At 44.8% G+C, this 24,527-nt stretch overlaps 1 protein-coding gene across 4 annotated transcripts in view; it reads right to left on the bottom strand.

The window, feature by feature from the left end:
- Positions 1-2,138: 2,138 nt before the first annotated feature.
- Positions 2,139-24,527, bottom strand: part of LOC143963525 (NACHT, LRR and PYD domains-containing protein 3-like) — a 165,410-nt gene continuing 143,021 nt past the window's right edge. The window contains exons 7-8 of one of the 4 annotated variants that reach the window (XM_077473199.1): positions 12,444-12,523; positions 2,139-3,031 (exon numbers count right to left, since the gene is read on the bottom strand). In XM_077473199.1, coding sequence (XP_077329325.1) covers positions 12,484-12,523 — 40 coding nt within the window. In that variant the 3' untranslated portion in view covers positions 2,139-3,031; positions 12,444-12,483. Of the gene's footprint in view, positions 3,032-12,047; positions 12,275-12,443; positions 12,524-15,666; positions 15,946-24,527 lie in introns of those variants that run through there. The other 3 variants (XM_077473200.1, XM_077473197.1, XM_077473198.1) reach the window with 3 other exon arrangements.

A 24,527-nucleotide genomic window follows, 5' to 3' on the forward strand; every position in this document is an offset into this window, starting at 1 on the left:
ATGTCCCCTGGGGCAGGACTCAGGTCCCCAAACCTTTTTAGGACAATAACTTGCATATTAGCCTTTAAAATTAGCACTTTTGATTTTGAATGTTTGCGTCCCATAGACTTTAATGGGGTTCTAAAGTTTGTACGAATTTTCGGTCCGTTCAAAGCATCTGGTGCGAACCGAACTGGAAGTATTCAGCTCATCCCTAGTTCTGACATTGTGTACAGGTAGAAATCTCAGGAGGACCGGCAATGAGGAATAGAAAAGGGTCTTCAGCAACCACAAGATTGGAGGAGCACAACTGTCTACAGTGTCTTTGCATTATGGCAGATTAGCACTGGGAACACCTGAGCTCATTTGGGGGGGCAGCACATACTTTTGCCTCCAACTGAGGAGATCACACCCCACCCCACCCATTCCTTACATGTGTAAGCCCTTGTACACTCGGTCGGAGAATCCATCGGTCGGATAATCCGACTGTGTGTGGTATGCATCGGACTGATTCCGTCGGAATATCCATCGGACCCAATTTTCCAACTTGTTGGAAATATTTTCCGACCAACTGGTTCGATCGGACATACTCCGATCATGTTTAGAGAATTTTGATCGGACCGAGTGCCACGCATGCTCAGATTAAATTCCTACATCAAAGCTATTGGCTACTAGCCTCAACGTAGTCCCATCGTAACGAAATTACGTCATCACGTTCTGAATGATCGGATTTTTCGACAACTTAGTCCGACCGTGTGTATGCAACAGTTTCGGACAAAATCCGACGGATTTGGTTGTCGAAATCTCCGACCGTGTGTACAGGGGCTTAAAGATCCCACCTCACCTAATATCGCTCCCTCAACCTGAGGAGATTCCCACCTCATCTAAAGCTGTTCCCTCAACCTGATTAGACCCCCTCATCTAATGCCATCCCCCCTGCCTGAGGAGACCTCGCATCACCTGAGGAGAACTCACCTCACCCAATACTGTCCCCTCCACCCGAGAAGACCCCACGTCACCCAATGCCATTCCCTTCACCTGAGGAGACCCCACTTCATCTGAAATACCACCCCCTCCACCTGAGGAGACCCCACCTCACCCGATACTGTCCTTCCTGCATGAGGAGACCTCACCTCACCCAATACCATCCCCTCCACCTGAGGAGACCCCACCTCACCAAATACTATCCCCACCACCTGAGGAGACTCCACCTCACCTAATATCATACACAAGGTGGAGGGGACCACAAGAAAAACAGAAATGGAAGGCACGCACACATAGCTCTGAGGAAGGGAGTGCACCCTCAAAACATGTTAGCTGTACCCCTTGTTCTGTGCATGTCCATGACCATTGAATTTTGTGAGTACCCACTTTTATATAAAACTTTTTTTATTAAATTATCTTTAGTAATGCACTAGGTGTGCGCACCTTCTATTTCTGTTTTTCTTGTAGTTGCTTTCAAATTACGCATCTGAGGAAGGTGTATCCACCCAGTTCTGGATACCATATATACCTTTCACACCACCTCATATTTCCATAGAAGGGGAAGGTGCTTCACCAGAGACCTCAGGAGATTCCTGCTTCTCCTGCCTGCACCTACCTTCTTACTACCAATAGCAAGGTGTGATTGGACTGTAATTTCTTCACCCACCACTAGTTGTCCTCAATGCTCCATCTGCAAACCCTGAATTCTGTGCATCTAACTTAAGGGTAATATATAGGAAACACTAATGTATTTCATGGTACAAATTTCATGTCATATTTACAAACCGTATATGGAAGGAACATATTATGTGGTAAATATAGAGCGAGGGCAGGGAGAATGCAAGGAAAGGACATAATGCAGAGAGGGGGAGGGAGAGGCGAGGGGGAAAGGGAGCGGAAAGAGAGGGGAAAGGGAGAGGTGAGAGGGGGAAAGGGAGAGGTGAGAGGGGGGAAGGGAGAGCTGAGAGGAAGGGGAAGGGAGAGGGGGGAAGTGAGAGGAGAGAGGGGGAAAGGGAGAGGAGAGAGGGGGAAAGGGAGAGGAGAGAGGGGGAAAGGGAGAGGTAAGAGGGGGAAGAGAGTGGTGAGAGGGGGAAGGGAGAGTTGAGAGGGTATCAGCTGTGGAGAACAAGATTAGAATTTGGAAAAAAAATCACAGAATCACAGAATACAATTAATAAAATATACAAAACTTTATTGATGAGTAAAAAACCTCAATGGGGTAAATCTATAGAGAATAACACCTTCCAATAACCAGGTAATAATATTGGTAGCCCAATAATCAATAGGGATAATCGCGTCCCTTTGGGTAATGATCCATGACATGAAATCCTCCGGGAATAATACATGATCCTCATATACAATATATCAGACATGAAATGTAATCAGAACAATCGGTGGATAAATCCATTTAGATGATATAATAAAAATTGCAGAAAGTTGTCAGTGAACGGCGAAGCGACTGAACGGACTCTGTTCTTATACAAGATAATGTCAGCAACACGGAGAAAGCAATTGCAGAGAGACACTGGGAGCCGGGAATGCCGTATATGTTAGATAGAACCGCATCACTTTATTACACCCAAGGAGAGGAGAGAGAGGAGTGTGGAGGACGGAGAGGAGTGTGGAGGACGGAGAGGAGTGTGGAGGAGGGAGAGGAGTGTGGAGAGGAGTGTGGAGAGGAGTGTGGAGAGGAGGATGGAGAGGAGTAGGACAGCAGTAAGAGGAAGATGTGGTCTCTTTCTCTGTATTAGTGATTGCTCCAGTCAGCTTTTATTAATGAGAAACTTTAGAAAATGTCTTTTTCCCGCCATGAACGAGTCCTAATAATGAGTCGAATCCTCATCACCATCATAGTAAGTATTGATAATATTGGAAAGTGCGGAATCCTACAGAAGGGAGAAGAGGGAATTCACAATGGGAGGCGACCATTATATCCATGAAGAGTAGAAGACTTTCCTTTAGAGGGTTGCAGAGAAGTCCGTGGTGTCGGTGAGGAGATCCTCTATACATGGAAGAGGTCCAGCAGACCCAACACCGGGACACAATCACCAGATAAATCTCCGGCCGTCTACAAGAGATAATTGTACAATTACACGGAGATATTACATTGTATACATTCCTTGAAATGTGTCATCAATACATATATATGTGAATGTGATGTGAATATCATTCCATGTTACACAGGGACTCGTCATATCAGTAATTTGGCTACTTTCCATCCACAGAAGAATTGGGATCATGTGACCTGAGGAAGATCTGCAGATCCCAATATCAGCAGCAGAGCCGACTGAGGAGGCGATTGTATTCAGAATATTGAAGGTCGGCCCCATTCCCATCCCTGGAACAGCCAGGACGGGTTTTATTATTTTCTGTTAGGAAGTGATCCAGATTTATAGAGAGGAGAAGCCGGAATCCAGGAACTGGACTGATCAGCACTAGAGATGGGCCAACAGTTCTATCCGAGCAAAAGTTCCCCCCGAACATCACCTGCTCACCCGCTCGGCAAACACCCAAATTAGCGGTTAGCTCGGCGGGATATTCACCCGCTGAGCACCCCACAATGCACTGTGTGCTTCGCAGTGCATTCTAGAGGACCTAATTGGATGAAGCCAGTGGTCAGGTGCAAGGCTTCACCAATTACCTGGACAAGACTGATAAACAGTAAGTGATGCCAGTCTGCCCGTCTGATTATGATTTACACCTGCATTTACACACAGCATGATGAGAGCGCCCAGGTAGTTCAGCATCACTCTTCAGTCTGTAAGAGACCACTGACCAGACCAAAGCACGCTCTCACCATGCCGTGTGTAAGACATTGTGTGAGAGAGGGGCAGTTCTTGGGCCCAAAAGGTGTCTTGAATTTAAAGCAGTGGTGGTGCGTCCATAAAGGAATTTGCCTTGCTAACACTGACCCACCTCTCAGCCAATCAGGTGCACCGGGTCTGTGTTACCTGTCACTTGATTGGCTAAAACAACAGGTGCAGTGATTGGATGCCTAACAGGTGTCCAATCACAGGAGAGGAGGAGTGGACGGGAGAACAGAAGAGATTGAGGAAGGAATGGAGGACACCGCTCACCGCCTGCCACGTCCCCTGCTGCCCACCCAAGACAAGATAAGGGCCGGGCAGACGGTGGGCTGGAGCACAGTGGCAGCACTTGGGGCACAATGGCAGCACTTGGGGCATAGTGGCAGCATTTCATGGGCACAGTGGCAGCATTTGGGGTACAGTGGCAGCGTTTGATGGGCATAGTGAGGCTACAATTAATGGGGGGCTTTCCAGAATTTTTTAGTTCGTTTGCGCCCCCCAAAAATGTTGAGTCACCACTGATTTAACCCCTTCCCGCCGAGCGTTTGCAGATATGTGGCCTTGGCTTTTGGGGGTTATACCAGGATGATGCCCGCAGCCTCAGGCATCATCCCAGTACAGTTTTTTAGAGCGGGTGATCAGTTTTCCAGGGATAACAACTGATGCAGCTAAATGCCGCTCGATTGTTATCCCCCCTCCCGCCGCCTCCCGACACTCTGACTGGTCCTCCCGTCTCCCCGGAAGACCTGATCCTCGATCCGCCACTTGCGGCGGCTAGAGAGAGATGGGCACAAAGCCGTAAATGGCTTAGTTCCAGTCTTCTGAATGTAAACACGGAAGCAACGTCACTTCCTGTTTACTTGGCTGCCAATGGTGCCGGATTTGAAAAAATATACAGTATTCAGAATCACAGTTTTTGGTGATCTGAATACTTTGAAGTGCAAAGGAGGTATTGGAGGTCTTTTAGACCCCCCGATCCCTCCATAAAGAGTACCTGTCACCACCTATCATTGTCACAAGGGATGTTTACATAAACACAATTGAATAATATAAAAATAAACAAAATAAATAAGAAAAACATTTTTAAAAGCCCCGTCGCCGCAAGCTCGCGCAGCAAAAAAAACGCATACGTAAGTCGCTCCCGCATATGTAAACGATGTTCAAATCACACATGTGAGGTATCACCGTGATTGTCAGAACGAGAGCGATAATTCTAGCACTAGACCTCCTCTGTAACTCTAACTTGGTAACCTTAAAAAAAATGAAAGCTTCGCCTATGGAGATTTTTAGGTACCGTAGTTTGTCGCCATTCCACGAGTGTGTGCAATTATAAATTGCGACATGTTTGGTATCTATTTACTCGGCGTAACATCATCTTTCACATTATACAAAAAAATTGGGCTAACTTTACTGTTTAATTTTTTTTAAATTCATGAAAATGTCCCTTTTCCCAAAAAGTTGAAATTAAAACACCGCTGCGCAAATACCGTGTGACATAAAATATTGCAACAATCACCATTTTATTCTCTGCTAATTATATATATATATATATATATATATATATATATATATATATATATTATATAATTTTTGGGGGTTCTAAGTAATTTTCTAGCAAAAAATATGGATTTTAACTTGTAAACACCAAATGTCAGAAATAGGCTTAGTCATGAAAGGGTTAAAGTGTATATATGATTTTCTTTTGTGTTTGTAATTGTGGTATATTTAGTACTGGCTGGCGAGAAGTGCAGTGTTAACAAAAAAAAAAAAAAAAAAAATATATATATATATATATATATATTAAATGCAGGACACCTTTTGGATTATATTATATATAATTGGGGGGAATATATTTTTAATGTGCCCTAAAATGAACTGTTATCTCTTTCCTGGGTTCACACTAGATGTGGTGCAAATTCACAGCAAATTTGCTGCGGTTTCAGCACTGCATCCAAATCGCAACCCGTCCATGTGAACCAATTGCAGAGTGTATGTTAAGGTAACGACTCCCCCCCCCCCCGCAATCAATTTGAAAAATGCAGCACAGTTTGCCAAATCGGATCGCATGGGTAAGATCACCTATGTAATCTGATTCTGGTGTGGACAATAAAGGGTCCTGCACCAGTTTGGTGTGAATACAGTGCGATTTTAGCCATACAAATCCATGGCTCAAATCGCATCCCAGAGACACCACATGTAATTCACACAGGAATGTGCTGCGATTGCTGTGCGTATTACACGTGGTGTCTCATGCTGAGGCATTAAAGCCAGCATTCCCCTTGGCAGAGGGGAGCTCAGGTGTGTTTGGATCCTAGTCTGAACTATCCTGAGCTTTCCCACAGCTGCACATACATACATATAATGTGTGTGTGTGTGTGTGTGTGTATATATGTATGTATATGTATATATATATATATATATATATATATATATATATATATATATATATATACTCCTCTTGTATATGTGCAATGGCAGACCATGAAATGACTCGGCTGATTCTGATTGGCAGCGAACTGTGACAGGAGGGGGCCCGAGGGGGCTTAAATAACAAATATGTCATGCTTCCCTGATCTGTATAAAAAGAAAATGGGCTGCTCAGCCTAAAATGCCCAGGCCTATTTTTTGTCCCAGTCCGGGCCTGAGTGTAAGGCCGCATACACACGGGCGGACTGTTCGCCCAACTTTGTCCGCTGAACAGTGTTTGGGCGGACAGTCCGCTCGTGTGTGGGCTTTCAGCGGACAGTTTCAGCGGACAGTTGGACGGACAAGGTTTTTCGGAATTTCCGAAAAACTGTCCGCTGAAACCTTGTTTCAGCGAACAGCCCGCTCGTGTGTAGGCTTGTTCGTCAAACAAAGTTGCGCGCATGCTCAGAAAGGATTTTCACGCCGAAAGCTATAATGCAGTGTATAGGACGTCATATTTTTCGTCCCGTCGTACGTGCCGTTCACGTCATCGCGCACGGTTTCAGCAAACTGTTCGTCCGTCGTGTGTGGCCATGTCCGTCCATGCTAAGTTTGAGCGGACTGTTTGCCGAAACTGTTGGACGGACAAAGTTGGGCGAACAGTCCGCGCGTGTGTACGCGGCCTGAGTATAGTGTAGTGTGTGTGTAGAGTGTTAGTATACTGTTAGTATAGTGTGTGAGTATAGTGTAGTGTCAGTGTAGAGTGTGAGTATAGTGTAGTGTGTGTGTGTAGAGTTTTAGTATACTGTTAGTATGGTGTGTGAGTATAGTGTAGTGTCTGTGTAGAGTGTGAGTGTAGTGTAGTGTCAGTGTAGAATGTGAGTATAGTGTAGTGTCAGTGTACAGTGTCAGTGTATTGCTAGTATAGTGTGTGAGTATTTTGTGTCAGTATAGTGTAGTGTGATTGTACAGTGTTAGTATACTGTTAGTATAATGTGTGAGTGTAGTGTAGTGTTAGTGTATTATTAGTAGAGTGTGTGAGTATTTTGTGTCAGTATAGTGTAGTATGAGTGTAGAGTGTTAGTATACTGTTAGTATAGTATGTGATTATAGTGTAGTGGGTGTGTGTAGAATATTAGTATACTGTTAGTAGAGTGTAGTGTGTATGTGTGTGTAGAATATTAGTATACTGTTAGTATAGTGTGTGAGTATAGTGTAGTGTGTGTGTGTAGAATATTAGTATACTGTTAGTAGAGTGTAGTGTGTGTGTGTGTGTGTAGAGTGTTAGTATAGTGTAGTGTGTGTAGAATATCAGTATACTGTTAGTATAGTGTGTGAGTATAGTGTAGTGTATGTGTGTAGAGTGTCAGTGTAGAGTGTTAGTGTATTATTAGTAGAGTGTGTGAGTATTTTGTGTAAGTATAGTGTAGTGTGTGTGTAGAATCTTAGTATACTGTTAGTAGAGTGTGTGAGTGTAGTGTGTGTGTGTGTGTGTAGAATATTAGTATACTGTTAGTATAGTGTGTGAGTATAGTGTAGTGTGTGTGTGTGGAATATTCGTATACTGTTAGTAGAGTGTAGTGTGTGTGTAGAGTGTTAGTATAGTGTAGTGTCAGTGTAGAGTGTTAGTGTATTATTAGTATAGTGTGTGAGTATTTTGTGTCAGTATAGTGTAGTGTGAGTGTAGAGTGTTAGCATAGTGTGTGAGTACAATGTAGTATGTGTGTGTGTAGAGTGTTAGTATACTGTTAGTATAGTGTGTGGGTATAGTGTAGTGCCAGTGTAGAGTGTGAGTATAGTGTAGTGTCAGTGTAGTGTGTGAGTATAGTGTAGTGTGTGTGTGTGTAGAATATTAGTATACTGTTAGTATAGTGTGTGAGTATAGTGTAGTGTGTCTGTGTGTAGAATATTAGTATACTGTAAGGCCGCGTACACACGGGCGGATTGTCTGCCCAACTTAGTCCGCTGAACCGTGTTTCAGCGGACAATCCGCTCGTGTGTGGGCTTCAGCGGACTTTTTCAGCGGACAGTCTGACGGACTAAGTCTTTCGGAATTTCCGTAATTTTGTCCGTCCAAACTTGGTTTTGTCCGTCCAAACTTGGTTTCAGTGGACAGTCCGCTCGTGTGTAGGCAAGTTGGATGGACTAAGTATGGCGCATGCTCAGAAAGGATTTACACGGCCGAAGGTTGCATTGCTGTGTATTGGACGTCGTTTTTCTAGTCCCGTCGTACGTGCTGTACACGTCATCGCGCAAGCTTTCAGCGGACTGTCTGTTCATCGTGTGTGGTCAAGTCCGTTCATTCAAATGTTGGACGGACTGTCTGTCGGATTGTCTGACGAACTTAGTTGGGCAGACAATCCATCCGCCCGTGTGTACGCGGCCTTAGTGTAGTGTGTGTGTGTGTGTGTAGAATATTAGTATACTGTTAGTATAGTGTGTGAGTATAGCGTAGTGCCAGTGTAGTGTGTGAGTATAGTGTAGTGTGTGTGTGTGGAATATTAGTATACTGTTAGTATAGTGTGTGTGTGTGTGTGTGTGTGTGTGTGTGTGTGGAATATGAGTATACTGTTAGTATAGTGTAGTGTGTGTGTGTGTGTGTGTGTGTGTGTAGAATATTAGTATACTGTTAGTATAGTGTGTGTGTGTGTGTGTGTGTGTGTGTGTAGAGTGTTAGTATACTGTGTGAGTATAGTGTAGTGTGTGTGTAGAGTGTTAGTATACTGTCAGTGTAGTGTAGTGTGTGTGTAGAGTCCCGTCGTACGTGCTGTACACGTCATCGCGCAAGCTTTCAGCGGACTGTCTGTTCATCGTGTGTGGTCAAGTCCGTTCATTCAAATGTTGGATGGACTGTCTGTCAGATTGTCTGAAGAACTTAGTTGGGCAGACAATCCGCCCGTGTGTACGCGGCCTTAGTGTAGTGTGTGTGCGTGTGTGTGTGTGTAGAATATTAGTATACTGTTAGTATAGTGTGTGAGTATAGCGTAGTGCCAGTGTAGTGTGTGAGTATAGTGTAGTGTGTGTGTGTGTGTGTGGAATATTAGTATACTGTTAGTATAGTGTGTGTGTGTGTAGAATATGAGTATACTGTTAGTATAGTGTAGTGTGTGTGTGTGTGTGTGTGTGTGTGTGTGTAGAATATTAGTATACTGTTAGTATAGTGTGTGTGTATGTAGAGTGTTAGTATACTGTGTGAGTACAGTGTAGTGTGTGTGTAGAGTGTTAGTATACTGTCAGTGTAGTGTGTGTGTAGAGTGTTAGTATACTATTAGTATAGTGTGTCAGTATAATGTAGTGTTAGTATACTATTAGTGTAGTGTGTGTGTAGAGTGTTAGTATACTATTAGTATAGTGTGTGAGCATAGTGTAGTGTGTGTGTGTAGAATATTAGTATACTGTTAGTATAGTGTGTGAGTATAGTGTAGTGTGTGTGTGTAGAATATTAGTATACTGTTAGTATAGTGTGTGTGTGTGTGTGTAGAGTGTTAGTATACTGTGTGAGTATAGTGTAGTGTGTGTGTAGAGTGTTAGTATACTGTCAGTGTAGTGTGTGTGTAGAGTGTTAGTATACTATTAGTATAGTGTGTCAGTATAATGTAGAGTGTTAGTATACTATTAGTGTAGTGTGTGTGTGTAGAGTGTTAGTATACTATTAGTATAGTGTGTGAGCATAGTGTAGTGTGTGTGTGTGTGTAGAATATTAGTATACTGTTAGTATAGTGTGTGAGTATAGTGTAGTGTGTGTGTGTAGAATATTAGTATACTGTTAGTATACTGTGTGAGTATAGTGTAGTGTGTGTGTGTGTGTGTGTGTGTAGAGTGTTAGTATACTGTGTGAGTATAGTGTAGTGTGTGTGTGTGTGTGTGTGTGTGTGTAGAGTGTTAGTATACTGTGTGAGTATAGTGTAGTGTGTGTGTGTAGAGTGTTAGTATACTATTAGTATAGTGTGTGAGCATAGTGTAGTGTGTGTGTAGAATATTAGTATACTGTTAGTATAGTGTGTGAGTGTAGTGTGTGTGTAGAGTGTTAGTATACTATTAGTATAGTGTGTGAGCATAGTGTAGTGTGTGTGTAGAATATTAGTATACTGTTAGTATAGTGTGTGAGTATAGTGTAGTGTGTGTGTAGAGTGTTAGTATACTATTAGTATAGTGTGTGAGCATAGTGTAGTGTGTGTGTAGAATATTAGTATACTGTTAGTATAGTGTGTGAGTAGAATATTAGTATACTGTTAGTATACTGTGTGAGTATAGAGTAGTGTGTGTGTGTGTGTGTGTGTAGAGTGTTAGTATATTGTGTGAGTATAGTGTAGTGTGTGTGTGTAGAGTGTTAGTATACTGTCAGTATAGTGTAGTGTGTGTGTAGAGTGTTGGTATACTATTAGTATAGTGTGTGAGTATAGTGTAGTGTGTGTAGAGTGTTAGTATACTATTAGTATAGTGTGTGTGTGTATAGTGTAGTGTGTGTGTGTAGAGTGTTAGTATAGAGTGTGAGTATAGTGTAGTGTGTGTGTGTAGAATATTAGTATACTGTTAGTATACTGTTAATATACTGTGTGAGTATAGTGTAGTGTGTGTGTAGAGTGTTAGTATACTATTAGTAGAGTGTGTGAGTATTGTGTAGTGTGTGTGTAGAGTGTTAGTATACTGTTAGTATAGTGTAGTGTGTGTGTAGAGTGTTAGTATACTATTAGTATAGTGTGTGAGTATAGTGTGTGTGTAGAGTGTTAGTATACTATTAGTATAGTGTGTGAGTATAGTGTGTGTGTAGAGTGTTAGTATACTATTAGTATAGTGTGTGAGTATAGTGTAGTGTGTGTGTAGAGTATTAGTATAGTGTGTGAGTATAGTGTGTGTGTAGAGTGTTAGTATACTATTAGTATAGTGTGTGAGTATAGTGTAGTGTGTGTGTAGAGTATTAGTATAGTGTGTGAGTATAGTGTAGTGTGTGTAGAGTGTTAGTATACTATTAGTATAGTGTGTGAGTATAGTGTAGTGTGTGTGTGTGTGTGTGTGTGTGTGTGTGTGTGTAGAATATTAGTATACTGTTAGTATAGTGTGTGAGTATAGTGTAGTGTGTGTGTAGAGTGTTAGTATAGTATTAGTATAGTGTAGTGTGTGTGTGTAGAGTGTTAGTATACTATTAGTATAGTGTGTGAGTAGAGTGTAGTGTGTGTAGAGTGTTAGTATACTATTAGTATAGTGTAGTGTGTGTAGAGTGTTAGTATACTATTAGTATAGTGAGTAGAGTGTAGTGTGTAGGTGTAGTGACGTGCTGTATATCCTTTTTCTTGGTTACTGTGTGTTTGGGGTTTTTTTTGTTTTTTTTCTGTCCACTTTTTTTAAATTGTCAGCTGCAGTTTTTTCTGAATGTGACATCGGTGTTCCCCTTTTTTTATTTTGATTTTTTCTTACATTTCTGTGAGCGTCAATCCTCAATTTAACCGCTTGTCACCTGCCCTCCATCAGATGGCGGCGAGGCGGTGCAGCTCTCGTTCTGGGGTGACGTCATATGGCGGCGTCCCACAAGGCCGCTCTCTGGCGCGCAGCAATTACCACCGCAACGTGTCACTAACAGAGAGTGAGGAGAGGAGAGTGCCAAACATCGCCCACCAATGTCAGCTATCAGTGCCCATAACTGCCCACAAGTGCCACCAATTAGTGCCCATTAGCCATGCTATTCAGTGCTGCCAATCAGCGCCACCTATCAGTGCTGCCCATGAATGCCCATCACTGCTGTCGATCAATGCCCATCAATGATGCCCATCCATGCGACCCGTCTGTGCCCACCAGTGCTGCCTATTAGTGCCCATCAGTGCCACATATCAGTGCCCATCAGTGCTGCTTATCAGTGCTCATCTCAGCTGTAAAAGTGTGGGGGCCGTTGTCACTCATAGAGAGGAGGCGGGGCAGAGGCGGGGCTCCAATCAGATGACAATGGAGGCGGAGCTGTATCGGTGATATGATGGGCGGTGCAGCCAGTGTGTCACCGCAGGCTTGTAGTACAATAGATGGGAGCGCGCATGCGCGGGTGCCCCTATCAGATCAGTGGTGTGAAGGGGGCACCGGTCACACAACAACACAGGAAGTGGGCAATACTGAGCAGAAATGACGCCATTTAGAAGAGGAAAAGAAGAGAAAGATTACTATTAGTGGAATTCTATATTTAAGGATCAGAAAGAGAAAATAAAAGCTGAGAGTTGATGTGACTTTACTCTGATATCATCCATTCCGGACATTCTCTTCATATCCGGATCCGTGTATTACCTGAGAGGGGGAGGGGCTCCCACACACCATCTTCTTATCTTCACCTCTTTATAGATACATCCCAGCCTCCTCCTCCATACCTTCATAGAAGAATAAAATGAGAGTGTTAGAGGAGGAAATGTTGCTGTGATGATGGAAGGGGGAGGGGCTCATACTGAGCTCTGTAAGAAATGATAGAAAAGTGAGGGGCCCTCACCATGGCAGGGGCCACACACTCATCTCCATCCAACCATTGGGATAGCAGACTGTGTGCCGGGTGTGCTGGGCTGTCATGTGTACAGGCTGAGAACACACATCTGATTGGCTCAGTTATACTGACACATTGGATGGACCTCGGGGGATGGGGGTATTTTTCTGTAAAGGTAAAACCTTGTGGAAGATTGTAGGACCTGACTAAGATTATTATTGGTGGATCTGATTCTCCCCATCCCCCATCTGTAATGATAAAACTTGGGATGAGCAATAAATTCTCCATCATCTGGGAAATCTGTGACTGGCACAGGAAATCTCAATCATCTCTCTCATTATCTGTATAACTACAGAGACCTCCAATGGGCTCTACAGAAATTGTATAGAATGTTTGTCACCCGTCCTTCCATCTTCATTACAGAGCAGCCCGGGTGTCAGAAGACCTCCCAACAACGTCCCACCTCCATCATCTCATCTCCCCATCATCTCATCTCCATCATCTCACCCCCATCATCTCACCTCCATCATCTCACCTCCATCATCTCATCCCCATCATCTCATCCCCATCATTTCATCTCCATCATCTCACCTCCATCATCTCATCTCCATCATCTCACCTCCATCATCTCATCACCATCATCTCATCACCATCATCTCATCCCCATCATCTCACCTCCGTCATCTCACCCCCGTCATCTCACCCCCGTCATCTCACCCCCGTCATCTCACCCCCGTCATCTCACCTCCGTCATCTCACCCCCGTCATCTCACCTCCATCATCTCACCTCCATCATCTCACCCCCATCATCTCACCCCCATCATCTCACCTCCATCATCTCACCTCCATCATCTCACCCCCATCATCTCACCCCCATCATCTCACCTCATCTCCATCCAATGTTGTCTACATTTTACTATTCACATTCTAAGACTTAGTATGTGTGTTACCTCCAATATAACAGATATTGCCGTCTATCCACAGAGAAGCCGGCATTCCGGAGGACCTCACAACGTCGTCTCACTTCTGACTCCGACATCATGTCATCACCATCATCTCATCCCCATCATCTCATCTCCGTCATCTCACCTCCGTCATCTCACCCCCGTCATCTCACCCCCGTCATCTCACCCCCGTCATCTCACCCCCGTCATCTCACCCCCGCCATCTCACCTTCGTCATCTCACCCCCGTCATCTCACCTCCATCATCTCACCCCCATCATCTCACCCCCATCATCTCACCCCCATCATCTCACCCCCATCATCTCACCTCATCTCCATCCAATGTTGTCTACATTTTACTATTCACATTCTAAGACTTAGTATGTGTGTTACCTCCAATATAACAGATATTGCCGTCTATCCACAGAGAAGCCGGCATTCCGGAGGACCTCACAACGTCGTCTCACTTCTGACTCCGACATCATGTCATCACCATCATCTCATCACCATCATCTCATCCCCATCATCTCATCTCCGTCATCTCACCTCCGTCATCTCACCCCCGTCATCTCACCCCGTCATCTCACCCCCGTCATCTCACCTCCGTCATCTCACCCCCGTCATCTCACCCCCGTCATCTCACCCCCGTCATCTCACCTTCGTCATCTCACCCCCGTCATCTCACCTCCATCATCTCACCTCCATCATCTCACCCCCATCATCTCACCCCCATCATCTCACCTCCATCATCTCACCTCCATCATCTCACCCCCATCATCTCACCCCCATCATCTCACCTCATCTCCATCCAATGTTGTCTACATTTTACTATTCACATTCTAAGACTTAGTATGTGTGTTACCTCCAATATAACAGATATTGCCGTCTATCCACAGAGAAGCCGGCATTCCGGAGGACCTCACAACGTCGTCTCACTTCTGACTCCGACATCATGTCATCACCATCATCTCATCACCATCATCTCATCCCCGTCATCTCATCTCCGTCATCTCACCTCCGTCATCTCACCCCCGTCATCTCACCCCCGTCATCTCACCCCCGTCATCTCACCCCCGTCATCTCACCTTCGTAATCTCAGGCCGCGTACACACGGGCGGACTGTTCGTCCAACTTTGTCCGCTGAACAGTGTTTGGGCGGACAGTCCGCTCGTGTGTGGGCTTTCAGCGGACAGTTTCAGCGGACAGTTGGACGGACAAGGTTTTTCGGAAATTCCGTAAAACTGTCCGCTGAAACCTTGTTTCAGCGAACAGTCCGCTCGTGTGTAGGCTTGTTCGTCAAACAAAGTTGTGTGCATGCTCAGAAAGGATTTTCACGCCGAAAGCTATAATGCAGTGTATAGGACGTCGTATTTTTCGTCCCGTCGTACGTGCCGTTCACGTCATCGCGCACGGTTTCAGCAAACTGTTCGTCCGTTGTGTGTGGCCATGTCCGTCCATGCTAAGTTTGAGCGGACTGTTTGCCGAAACTGTTGGATGGACAAAGTTGGGCGAACAGTCCGCGCGTGTGTACGCGGCCTCACCCCCGTCATCTCACCCCCATCATCTCACCTCCATCATCTCACCCCCATCATCTCACCCCCATCATCTCACCCCCATCATCTCACCCCTATCATCTCACCTCATCTCCATCCAATGTTGTCTACATTTTACTATTCACATTCTAAGACTTAGTATGTGTGTTACCTCCAATATAACAGATATTGCCGTCTATCCACAGAGAAGCCGGCATTCCGGAGGACCTCACAACGTCGTCTCACTTCTGACTCCGACATCATGTCATCACCATCATGTCATCACCATCATCTCATCCCCATCATCTCATCTCCGTCATCTCACCTCCGTCATCTCACCCCCGTCATCTCACCCCCGTCATCTCACCCCCGTCATCTCACCTCCGTCATCTCACCCCCGTCATCTCACCCCCGTCATCTCACCCCCGTCATCTCACCTTCGTCATCTCACCCCCGTCATCTCACCTCCATCATCTCACCTCCATCATCTCACCCCCATCATCTCACCCCCATCATCTCACCTCCATCATCTCACCTCCATCATCTCACCCCCATCATCTCACCCCCATCATCTCACCTCATCTCCATCCAATGTTGTCTACATTTTACTATTCACATTCTAAGACTTAGTATGTGTGTTACCTCCAATATAACAGATATTGCCGTCTATCCACAGAGAAGCCGGCATTCCGGAGGACCTCACAACGTCGTCTCACTTCTGACTCCGACATCTTCTCATCATCATCCAATGTTATAGACAGATCGGTCAGAGTTCGGTTTGTGGAGATAACGGAGCAAAGATCATCACAGCTCCATAATGTCCCTTTACATTTATAGACACTGGAGGGAGAATTAGGAAAGAGGTGAAATGTTCTTCCAGGGAGGGGCAGAAGTAGACACATCCAATGAATAATCAGTGGGCGGGGTCTTAGAGAATGAAATGTTGGGACATTTGGATGGAATATTGGTGGGACCTCCCCTGTGAAATGGAGGTAAGTTGTCACCCACCTGAAAACTCTTAGTGTGGAGTTACACTGTTGTGGGTACATTGTAGTGACGTGGTAACGCACACATTGGAGGTGTGAATGGCTCCATATAGATTCCCTTTCACACTAAACTGCGGCACATCGATGGGAACCGACCACATAGGAAATAATGGGATTTCTACTTCACATGCGTCTCTGTGCAGCAAAATCCATGAGGATCACTAAACACACTGACAAGTGATGATAATATGTCAGTAGATCAACCAATCATTGGACAGTCGGCCCTCGGGTGGAGCCAGGTGATGTCATTTTCTGCCTGGACCTGAAACAGGAAGTGGTGCTGGTGAGTGATATTATCTATTGCCCAATTGGTTGCTGGATATGTTGACATATTATTGGTTGTCAGTGCATTTATTGTAAATAAAGAGACAATTGTTTTGAAGGACGTACTTCACTATTGGTGGTATTTTTATTTTATTTGGAGTTCTATATCCAGCCAATCAGGAGGGACCAGATCACTTAAAGGGATCCCAAACTTGTGAAAGCTGATCTTGTGGGAAGTCCCCTGGGCCCATTGAGCCCCCCAGAGGGGGGACAAGCACATGACACCTATATTGTATATGGGGCCAATACCTGAGGGGGCATTTCATCAGCACGGAGGTGGAGGACTCTGAACACACTTCATTTTGTAGTGACACACTGGAGGGGGTGCCATCATTGAGGAAGATTGATCACAGATATATGGACTTTCCTCTTATATATCCAACTAGATACATTCATTTTACAGCACTGGAGTTGTGGTATCAATTACTTGTAACTAGTTATTGTTTTATTACATTCATCATTTCCATTAGTAATGTATTAGTTTTTAATATGTATTCACAGCACTGGGGTTGTGGTATCACCAGCCAATCACAGCACTGGGGTTGTGGTATCACCAGCCAATCACTGCACTGGGGTTGTGGTATCACCAGCCAATCACAGCACTGGGGTTGTGGTATCACCAGCCAATCACAGCACTGGGGTTGTGGTATCACCAGCCAATCACAGCACTGGGGTTGTGGTATCATCAGCCAATCACAGCATTGGGGTTGTGGTATCACCAGCCAATCACTGCACTGGGGTTGTGGTATCACCAGCCAATCACAGCACTGGGGTTGTGGTATCACCAGCCAATCACAGCACTGGGGTTGTGGTATCACCAGCCAATCACAGCACTGGGGTTGTGGTATCATCAGCCAATCACAGCATTGGGGTTATGGTATTACCAGCCAATCACAGCACTGGGGTTGTGGTATCACCAGCAGATCACAGCACTGGGGTTGTGGTATCACCAGCCAATCACAGCCCTGGGGTTGTGGTATCACCAGACAATCACAGCACTGGGGTTGTGGTATCACCAGCCAATCACAGCACTGGGGTTGTGGTATCACCAGCCAATCACTGCACTGGGGTTGTGGTATCACCAGCCAATCACAGCACTGGGGTTGTGGTATCACCAGCCAATCACAGCACTGGGGTTGTGGTATCATCAGCCAATCACAGCATTGGGGTTATGGTATCACCAGCCAATCATAGCACTGGGGTTGTGGTATCACCAGCCAATCACAGCACTGGTACTTTGGTATCTCTTAGGCCCCTTTCACACGGGACGGATCAGTAATGAGCTGCCCCGTGATGATCCGCTTGCTCAGTAGGGATCGCTCCGTTGTCCCCGCTGAGCAGGCGGTGGACAGGGCGGTCACACTGTGCAGGGACTGCCCTGTCAGCTCTCCGCTCTCCTCTATGGGGATTGGATGAGGACGGACCGTCTGTCCGTGTTCATCCGATCCGCTCTGCAGACGGATAGAAAATAGGATTTTCCTCCGTCTGCAGAATCAAACAATTGCGGGGCAATTTTTATTGAGTCAATTTCATGGGGAAATGTGATGGGGCAATTTTGATGGGGGGAATTTGATTTGGCAGTATAATGGGGCAATTTTGATGGGGGCAATAGGATGGGGCAGTTTTGATGGGAGCAGTACAATGGGGCAATTTAGATGGTGGCAGTATAATGGGGTAGTTTTGATGGTGGCAATAGGAGGGGGCAGTTTTGATGGGGCAATATGATGGGACAATTTTGATAGGGGCAATTTTATGGAGCAATAGGGTGAGGCAGTTTTGATGAGGCAATTTTGGTGGTGGCAGTATAATGGGGCAATTTTGATGGGGACAATAGGGTGGCACAATTTTTATGGGGGCAATTTGATGGGACAGTTTTGATGGGGGTAGTATAATGGGGCAATTGTGATGGGGCAATTGTGATGGGGCAATTGTGATGGGGCAATTTTGGTGGGGACAGTTTTGACTGGGCAATAGGATGTGTCAATTTTGATGGTGGCAGTATGATGGGACAGTTTTGATGGGGGCATTAGGATGGGGCAATTTTGATAGTGACAGTATGATGGGGCAGTTTTGATGGGGCAATATGATGAGGTAGTTTTGATGGGGCAATTTTGATGGGGACAATTTGATGGTGGTGGTATAATGGGGCAATTTTGATGGGGCAATTTCATGGGGAAATTTGATAGGGCAGTTTTGATGGGGCATTTTTGATGGGACAATTTTGATGGTGGCAGTATTATGGGGCAATTAAGATTGGGACAACAGGATGGTGCAGTTTTGATGGATGGTGGCAGTATGATGGGGAAATTTTGATGGGGCAGTATAATGGGGAAATTTTGATGGGGCAATAGGATGAGGAAGTTTTGATGGGGCAATTTTGATTGTGGCAATTTTGGTGGTGCCAGTATGATGGGGCAATACGATGGGGCAGTTTTGATTGTGGCTGTATGATGGGGCAATATTATGGGGTAATTTTGATGGTGGCAGTATGATGGGGCAGTTTTGATGGGGGTAATTTTGATGGGGCAATATGATGGGGCAGTTTTGATGGGGGTAATTTTGATGGGGCAATATGTTGGGGCAATTTTATAAAGGCAATATGATGGGGCAATTTTGATGGTGACAGTATGATGGGGCAATTTTGATGGTGGCATAATAATGGGGGAATTTTGATGGGACAATTTTGATGGTGGCAGCATTATGGGGCAATTTTAAAGGGGCAATAGGATGGGGCAGTTTTCATGGGGTAATGTGAGGCAATTTGGATGGGGGCAGTATAATGGGACAATATTGATGGGGCAGTTTTGATGAGGAAATTTTGATGGCGCCAGTATAAAGGGGCAATTTTGATAGGGGCAATATGATGGGGCAATTTTGATAGGGGCATTTTTGGTGGGGGGAATACGATGGGGCATTTTTGATGGGGGTAATATGATGGGGCAATTTTTATGGGGCAATAGGATGGGGCAATTTTGGTGGTGGCAGTATCATGGGGCAGCATCTGGAAAAGGTAATAACTTTTTTAAACAATGCTAAATGTAAATGATATCCCTCTTTCTGTGTAGATGTTATATATACACACACACATCTGCACATAAACAAGGGATATCATTTACAATTATCATCTTTTATGAAGTAATTTCCTTTTGCAGGAGATTTTTGTATTTCTAGATTTATAATCTTTGTAAATGTAGATAAACTTCCTGCTTCCTGGAGGGGGAGGGGAGGTTTCCATAGCTAAGGGGTGGGAACTTCCTCTAACACTGCTGTTGCTATGGAAACCTGACCTACAACCTATTACACGGCTCGTGCTGCTCTGAGCATGTGCGAGATCTGGAGGTGCATGCTGGGTAACCATGGAATACAGGAAGAGATACAGTCTGGCTTCAGATGCCCACACATGAGATGGCGGTGGCCTGCTGGGACTTCCAGAAGTAAGAAATCAATGCTGCAAAAATAGAAAGCGGCCCTTGGATTACAGCGTAACCTTTACTAGAATACATGAATCATGAGGATTATAGGGGGAGATTTATCTACAAAGTCACATTTCTCCGGAGCACCACTTTATATATACAAGTGCGATAAAAGCCCCCCTTAGGGGTATTTATTTTGCTTTTAACAAGTTTTTGGATGTGGCACTACTGAGAGGAAATCCTCACCGACTCCATTTCTACAATTACCGGGATAAAGTTGTTAGTTTTCTGTATAAAGTGTATTAATAGCAATTCATTATTGTGCAGCACATTGTTCCAGCACTGAGGTTGTGGTAGTAGCAGACATATATTCTATGTAGTATTTGCTTTGTATTATCATTTTTGTTGTGTAATTATTATTTGGAAGTATCAGGATCAGGTGGTTAGGTGGTTTGTTACATAGTTACACAGCCGTATAGTAACACTGGGGTTGTGGTAACACTTACCTCTGTCTGCAGGTAGGTTGTCTGTCTGTGTAATATAGAGCAGAGCTACACTAGTTTGTTATTTAGTATATAAAATATGTAGAAAGATAAAGAATGAGAGAAAATACAACAAAGACAAAAGGACAGACACATTCAGTGCTTGTCTGGTGTGATCAGACCCCATAGAACCATTCTGGGGGTTCTCCTGGATTCTATCCTCACTACACATACAATGTTATATGTACATGTACCCCAACATGTCTACAATCAGGGGCAATTATTTCCATCTCTCTGCAACTAATATTTTATTTTCTATGAGAGATAAAATAGATTCCTCTGATCTCTGATATAAATCAATGTCTGGCAGACAGTTCGGGGTCTTCTCCCTGTATCGGCCTCGTCCCCTGCTGGGCTTGTAGATGAAATGACTAGGACTTCTCTTTGAGGCTCAGTGAGGTGACAATTTTATATCTACAAGGATGGGGGATTTTATTGGCATCTAGGGGTCGCTTCTGGTCTAGAGACTCGCTCTGTCCTTCCAGATTCTAATTGAGGACCATCTGTCTATGATTGGTCACTGAATGAAGAGAATACGGAGTCCTGTGCGTCTTCTGGTCTGTTTCAGCTCCGAATTCTGCCCAAAATTCAGACAGAAATCGGACCTGAAATGGTGAATGGAGACGCACCGGACCCCCTGCTGTGACCCGCTGTGACCTCCAGTGTGACCCCAGCCAAAGTCTGATCTCTGATAGTCAGTGGAGGGGGAGGGGATGAAAGCCAATAATAGAGAGTGACCTGAAGGACTATGATGGAAACTCCCAGTGTAACCGGCCAAAGTCACACCACATTCATACAACCTGCAGAGACAAATCCAGACACATGATATTATATTATAAGATGAATATGAGGAATTATTCCCATTTAGTGAAAAGTAACATAACATCAGTAGAGCGGAATATCAGGATATACAGAATGTTATACAGAGGAAAGATCTTGTTATTAGGGAAGCTGATAAAGGTGAAGCTGTTGTAGTACTTATGTCTACACAGTATAAAGAGGGGGCGCTGTGACAGCTCAGTCACCCCCTTATGTACCCGGTTATTAAGCAGGACCTCACACAGTGTCTCAAAGGGGCTTCTGAAATTGATAGATAAAGGAAAGGATCTGGGGGGTTTATGAAATAAAACAGCAGAATTTCTGATGGTGTATACCCCAGTGACCCCAATATTCCATCACCTTCCTAAAGTCCACCAATCAGAAGTTTCCATTGAAGGTCACCGGATTGTGGCAGGAATAGGATCCCTTATAGAGAATGTAGAGGGGGAGGGGTGGATATACATTTCCAGCCTTTAGTGCTGAGACTTCTGGGATATATTAGAGATACAAGTACTATATTGGTGGATATTCCACATTTACAATGGGATTCTACATTCACATGGGGGACACTTCACATTAAAGCACTTTATTCTTCCATCCCCCATTCTTTAGTGTCTCCACCAATCAGATATCATCTCCATAGATATAGATCATATACTAGGATGTTACAGGAATTATTACAGAGAATGGAAAGGATGAAGGTTTTTTACCTTAACCACTTCAGCCCTGGAAGGTTTTACCCCCTTAATGACCAGATCACTTTTTACAATTTGGCACTGTGCTGCTTTATCTGGTAATTGTGCGGTCATGCAATGCTGTACACAAACAACATTTGTGTCCTTTTTTCCTACAAATAGAGATTTATTTTGGTGGTGTTTTATCAGCTCTGGGAATTACATTTTTTGCAATATAAATGAAAAAAAGACAAAGAAAATTGAAAAAAATATACATTCCAACTTTTTGTTATAAGAAAAATTCAATAAACTCAATTTTAGTCAATGTTGGAAAGTAAAGTAGATCACCTCCAGTCATATATCTGCCAAAATATGCTGATAGTATCACACTGACACTGAATGAGATAACAACTGATGCAGTGTCAGTGTGATACTATCAGCATAGAGACATAGTTGGTCAGGTTGAAAAAAGACACATGTCCATCCAGTTCAACTACAAAAAAATAATTATAATAATATCATACAATCCCATATACCCAATTCTATACCCACAGTTGATCCAGAGTAAGGCAAAAAACCCCAGCAGGGCATGATCCAATTTGCTAAAGCAGGGGAAAAAATTCCTTCCTGATCCCCCGGGAGGCAATCGGATTTTCCCTGGATCAACTTTATCTATAAATGTTAGTACCCCGTTATATTATGTACACTTAGGAAATAATCCAGGCCCTTCTTAAAGCAATCCACTGAGCTGGCCAAAACCACCTCTGCAGGGAGTCTATTCCACATTTTCACAGCTCTTACTGTGAAGAACCCTTTCCGTATTTGGAGATGAAATCTCTTTTCCTCTAGACGTAAAGAGTGTGTCAGGAAAGGTTCCCTCCGCTGGTAATATCAATCATTTGGCATGCAGTACTGTGATCCAGCAGCAGGTGTCTCCTGCTGGAATTATGTAATCTTTGGTCCGCAGTACTGGTGTCCATCAGCGGAGGGATCCTGGCAGTGTGAAGCAGGTATTGCCTTCTACAGTCAGGCGTCACATGACTGGCAGCAGCCATTATAAATACCCGGCAGGTGCACACACACCTCGCCTTGGTATTGTTCCTTGTGCCCTGACCTGCTGCTGGTGATCCTGATTCTGAACCTATTCCTGTGCCCTGAACCTGTGACCCGTGGTTCTGATCCTGTTTCCCTGTCCTGGTCCCTACCCTGTCCCACCTGTTACCATTATCCCTGTCCTGCAGTCTGATCCGTCCATCCTCTCCCTGTCCTGTGTTCCTTACCCCATTTGCTGATCTCCCCATGTATGACCTTGGCCTGGCTTGTGACTCTGATTCTGGACTGCCCTTGTTTATTTGCTGATCCTCTGTGTATGACCCTGGCCTGCCTACCGTTTACGGTCCTTGCATTTCCCATTTATTGTACATATCTGTTTGTTGTTGTTTGGGGGTCTTTGTTGGTTGGTTTATTGCACTGTGTGGTTGTATTTATATTATTCACTTTCTTTAATAAATCATATTTCACTTATACACGTTTGGGTTTCCTCTGTTGCAGTCCACACAGTTCTGGTCTTATCTGATACATGACAGAATACCAAGGCCATCCCTGACCAGAAGTGGCTACACAGAGGAACCATCTTGGTTCAGGTTACTTACTGAAATGAATTTAGAAGTGATTCGTTATTATGCTTTGTTGGCGTCTGAGAGTGGTGACTATCTCCGCCAGACACTGAAAGAATGGACCAGTGATCAGCTGTTGGAAACCATTCGTTTAGCTCACTCCTGGGTTGATCAGGGCTGTATGTTGTTTGGGGATGTTCAGCCGTTAATTCAAATCTGCACAGAGCTGGCCCTGCCCTGCATCCCAGGGGGCCAGGATGATTTTTCTCCCCCTTTCAGTATTAATCAAGTCACATCACTGGTACGGCTTCTGGAAGATGATTCCCCTTACTTTTTTGAGCATTACACAGCCTGTTCCCAACAGATGATAATAGAATGTGTTGATTCCGTACAATCCCTTGTTAGACAGGCAGTATGTAACCCGCAGTTTGTACAACCACAACTTTTAGCATGGTCTGGTATTTTGCAATCAGCCACAGCCAGCCCACAACAAACCATCTCTGCTTCCAGCCAGACGCCTTGCAGCCTGATGTCCCGGCCTTCCAGCCTGACGTCTTGCAGCCTGATGTCCCGGCCTTCCAGCCTGACATCTTGCAGCCTGATGTCCCGGCCTTCCAGTCTGACGTCCTGCAGTCTGATGTCCCGGCCTTCCAGTCTGATGTCTTGCAGTCTGATGTCCCGGCCTTTCAGTCTGATGCTTTCCAGTCTGATGCCCTGGCCTTCCAGTCTGATGCCCCGGCCTTCCAGTCTGATGCCCCAGCCTTCCAGTCTGATGCCTTCCAGTCTGATGTCCCGACCTTCCAGTCTGATGCCTTCCAGCCTGATGTCCCGGCCTTCCAGCCTGACGCCTTGCAGCCTGATGTCCCGGCCTTCCAGCCTGACGTCTTGCAGCCTGATGTCCCGGCCTTCCAGTCTGATGTCTTGCAGTCTGATGTCCCGGCCTTCCAGTCTGATGTCTTGCAGTCTGATGTCCCGGCCTTCCAGTCTG

The sequence above is a fragment of the Lithobates pipiens genome, unplaced genomic scaffold (assembly GCF_037356315.1).
Source record: "Lithobates pipiens isolate NorthernLeopardFrog02 unplaced genomic scaffold, aLitPip1_a1.2 Scaffold_8, whole genome shotgun sequence".
Classification (NCBI taxonomy): domain Eukaryota; kingdom Metazoa; phylum Chordata; class Amphibia; order Anura; family Ranidae; genus Lithobates; species Lithobates pipiens.